The sequence below is a fragment of the Anolis sagrei genome, chromosome 12 (assembly GCF_037176765.1).
Source record: "Anolis sagrei isolate rAnoSag1 chromosome 12, rAnoSag1.mat, whole genome shotgun sequence".
NCBI classification, from domain to species: Eukaryota; Metazoa; Chordata; class Lepidosauria; order Squamata; family Dactyloidae; genus Anolis; species Anolis sagrei.
Window position 1 is genome coordinate 21316046 of NC_090032.1, and position 4064 is coordinate 21320109.

The 4064-nt window shown below is 48.3% G+C and overlaps 1 protein-coding gene across 2 annotated transcripts in view; it reads right to left on the bottom strand.

The window, feature by feature from the left end:
- Window positions 1-4064, bottom strand: part of TMEM79 (transmembrane protein 79) — a 9252-nt gene continuing 5188 nt past the window's right edge. The window contains exons 2-3 of one of the 2 annotated variants that reach the window (XM_060757887.2): window positions 2746-2996; window positions 1-607 (exon numbers count right to left, since the gene is read on the bottom strand). In XM_060757887.2, the coding sequence (XP_060613870.2) occupies window positions 149-607; window positions 2746-2996 (710 nt within the window). In that variant the 3' untranslated portion in view covers window positions 1-148. The remainder of the gene's footprint in view (window positions 608-2745; window positions 2997-4064) is intronic. The other variant, XM_060757888.2, reaches the window with a different exon arrangement.

The following is a 4064-nucleotide window of genomic DNA, read 5'->3' on the forward strand; positions in this document are numbered from 1 at the left end:
CTTTCGGTCAGCAGCTCAGCGGTGACCTTCCCACCAAAGCAGTACCTATTCACATTTGCATTTTTTCGAACTGCTAGGTTGGCAGGAGCTGGGGCTGACAGCGGGAGCTCACCAACCTTTCGGCCAGCATGTTCTGCAGCTCAGCGGTTTAACCCGCTGTGCCACCATAGCCTCTATTCTTTGGTCCGATCTCATCTGAAATAATATTGTGACACAATTCACGAAGGAGAGGGGGACAAAAAAATGTAAATATTGGAAAGGATATCCTATTGAGGACGGCACAAATATTGTCTCTTGCTGAAACAGAGGAAAACCCTGGATGGCCATCTGTCGGGAGGGCTTGGATGGAGTCTTCCTGCACGGCGGAATGAAGGAGGTTGGACTGGATGTCCCTTGGGGTCCCGGCCCTTTTCAGCCCCAGTATCGAGGCTTGACGGCCTTGTCCTGCTCTCCCATGGCATCGTCTACGGCAAACATGCTCTCCGAATCGTTGAGGAACATGCTGTAGAGGTTGAAGAGGAGCATGGTGACCAGCGGCAGGAAGGTCAAGCCGAAGCCGAACCCGCGGAAGGAGCGCCCCATGGCATAGGCCAACCAGTAGAGGAGCCTGGGGAGGAGACAGGACACGGCAACAGGAGTCCAGAGACAGCACTTTCCACATGATATACAAATATAGAACATACATTTCTGATGGCCTTAGGAACCTCTTTGGCAGAGAAGGCTGAAGATCTCCCCGCCTGATGTCCTTCTCTTCCTCTATCTATCTCTCTATCTATCTCTCTGTCTGTATCCGAGTTGGACTGGATGGCCCTTATGATTGCTTCCCAGTCTATGATTTGATCCATCCATCCATCTCCCTATCCATCCATCCATCCATTCATGTATTTCCCCATCCATCCATCCCCTGTCTGTCTATCCATCCATCCATCCATCCATCCATCTCCCTATCCATCCATTCATCCATTCATGTATTTCCCCATCCATCCATCCCCTGTCTGTCTATCCATCCATCCATCCATCCATCCATCCATCCATCCATCCATCCATCCATCCATCCATCTCCCTATCCATCTATCCATCCATCCATCCATTCATGTAGCTCCCTATCCATCCAGCCATTTCCCTATCCATCCATCCATCCATCCATCCATCTCCCTATCTAGCCATCCATCCATCCATCCATCCATCCATCCATCCATCCATCTCTCTCTCTCTCTCTCTCTATCTATCTATCTATCTATCTATCCATCCATTCATCCATGTATCTCCCCATCCATCCATCTCCCTATCCATCCATCCAATCATGTATCTCCCTATGCATCTATCCATCCATTTCCCCATCTATCCATCCATTTCCCTATCCATCCATCCATGTATCTCCCCATCCATCCATCCCCTGTCTGTCCATCCGTCCATCCGTCCATCCATCTCCCTATCCATCCATCTCCCTATCCATCCATCCAATCATGTATCTCCCTATGCATCCATCCATCCATTTCCCTATCCATCCATCCATCCATCCATCCATCCATCCCGTCTGTCTGTCCGTCCGTCCGTCCATCCATCCATCCATCCATCTCCCCATCCATCCATCCATCCATCCATCTATCCATCTATCTCCCTATCCATCCATCCAACCATGTATCTCCCTATGCATCCATCCATCCATCCATCTCCCTATCTATCCATCCATCCATCCATCCATCCATCCATTTCCCTATCCATCTATCTCCCCATCCATCCATCCCCTGTCTGTCCGTCCATCCATCCATCCATCTCCCCATCCATCCACCCATCCATCCATCTTTCTCCCTATCTAGCCATCCATACATCCATGTATCTCCCCATCCATCCATCCCCTGTCTGTCCGTCTGTCCGTCCGTTCATCCATCCATCCATCCATCTCCCTATTCATCCATCCAATCATGTATCTCCCTATGCATCCATCCATCCATTTCCCTATCCATCCATCCATCCATCCATCCCGTCTGTCCGTCCATCCATCTATCTCCCTATCCATCCATCCAACCATGTATCTCCCTATGCATCCATCCATCCATCTCCCTATCCATCCATCCATCCATCCATGTATCTCCCCATCCATCCATCCCCTGTCTGTCCGTCCGTCCGTCTGTCCGTCCATCTATCCATGTCCCCATCCATCCATCCATCCATCCATCCATCTATCTCCCTATCTAGCCATCCATACATCCATCTATCTCCCTATCTATCTCCCTATCTATCTATCTATCTATCTATCTATATATCTATCCATCCATTCATCCATGTATCTCCCCATCCATCCATCCCCTGTCTGTCTGTCTGTCCATCCGTCCATCCATCCAATCACGTATCTCCCTATCTATCCATCCATCTATCTCCCTATCCATCCATCTTGCTATCCATCCATCCATCCATCCATCCATGTATCTCCCCATCCATCCATCCCCTGTCTGTCTGTCCGTCCGTCCATCCATCCATTCATCCATCCATCTACCTATTCATCCATCCATCTCCCTATCTATCCACCCACCCACCCAACCATCCACCCATCTATCTCCCCATCCATCCATCTCCCTATCTACCTATCTATATCTGAGTTGGATTGGATGACCCTAATGGTCTCTTCCAAATCTATGGTTCGATCGATCGGTCTGTCTATCTTTCTATCTACCTATCTGGCTATCTATCTATCTATCTATCTATCTATCTATCTATCCATCCATCTATCTATCTATCCCTTACCGTGCGATGGCAAAAAGGGCGGTCAGGAGCGGGATGAGTTTGAGTCCTTCCTGGGGCAGGTAAGTGGAGAGGACGGCGATGTTGAAGAAGTAGAGGATGAAGAGGTGGACCGACTGGGAGACGTAGTGCCTGTGGATCTCCACCTCCCTGCGCAGCTCCCCAAAGGGCTGGAGGGAGGAGAAGCAGAGGCGGGAAACCCCGTAGACAATCATGCCTGCAAGACGGAAAGGGGCGTGTTCCTGAACGACACTCTACGGAAACATATAGCGCACAATTCCAGGGTAAACAACCATGGCTGTCTTGAGTAGCGTCCTGGGATCCACAATTGCAGCTAGAGCTCTTCTAAGAGCTCGGTCTAATGGAGTTGGATGGTCCTTATGGTCTCTTCCAAGTCTAGGGTTCTATCTATCTGGCTGGACGTCCATCAGTCCATCCATCCATCCATCTAACTGTCTGAGTTGGACTGGATGATCCTTATGGTCTCTTCTAAGTCTATGGTTCTATCTATCTATCTATCTATCTATCTATCTATCTATCTATCTAGATGGATAGAACAATAGACCATAAGGACCATCCAGTCCAACTCAGATAGACAGATGGATGGACGGATGGACTGACAGCCAGATAGATAGATAGGTAAGTAAGTAGATAGATAGATAGATAGATAGATAGATAGACCTAGAAGAGACCATAAGGACCATCCAGTCCAATTCAGACAGATAGATGGATGGATGGATGGATGGATGGATGGACGGATGGATGGTCAGCCAGATAAATAGAACCATAGACTTAGAAGAGACCATGAGGACCATCCAGCTCAGATAGACAGATGGATGGATGGACGGATGGATGGACTGATGGATGGTCAGCCAGATAAATAGAACCATAGACTTAGAAGAGACCATGAGGACCATCCAGTCCAGCTCAGATAGACAGATGGATGGATGGACGGATGGACGGCCAACCAGATAGATAGAACCATAGACTTGGAAGAGACCATAAGGACCATCCAGTCCAACTCAGATAGAGATAGGCAGATGGATGGACGGACAGACGGACAGCCAAACAGATAGATAGATAGATAGATAGATAGATAGATAGATAGATAGATGGATGAATGGATAGATAGAACCATAGACCATAAGGACCATCCAGTCCAACTCAGATAGACAGATGAATGGACGGATGGACTGACAGCCAGATAGATAGATAGGTAGGTAGGTAGGTAGGTAGGTAGGTAGGTAGGTAGATAGATAGATAGATAGATAGATTATCTATCTATCTATCTATCTGTCTGGTTGGCTGTCCATCTGTCTGTC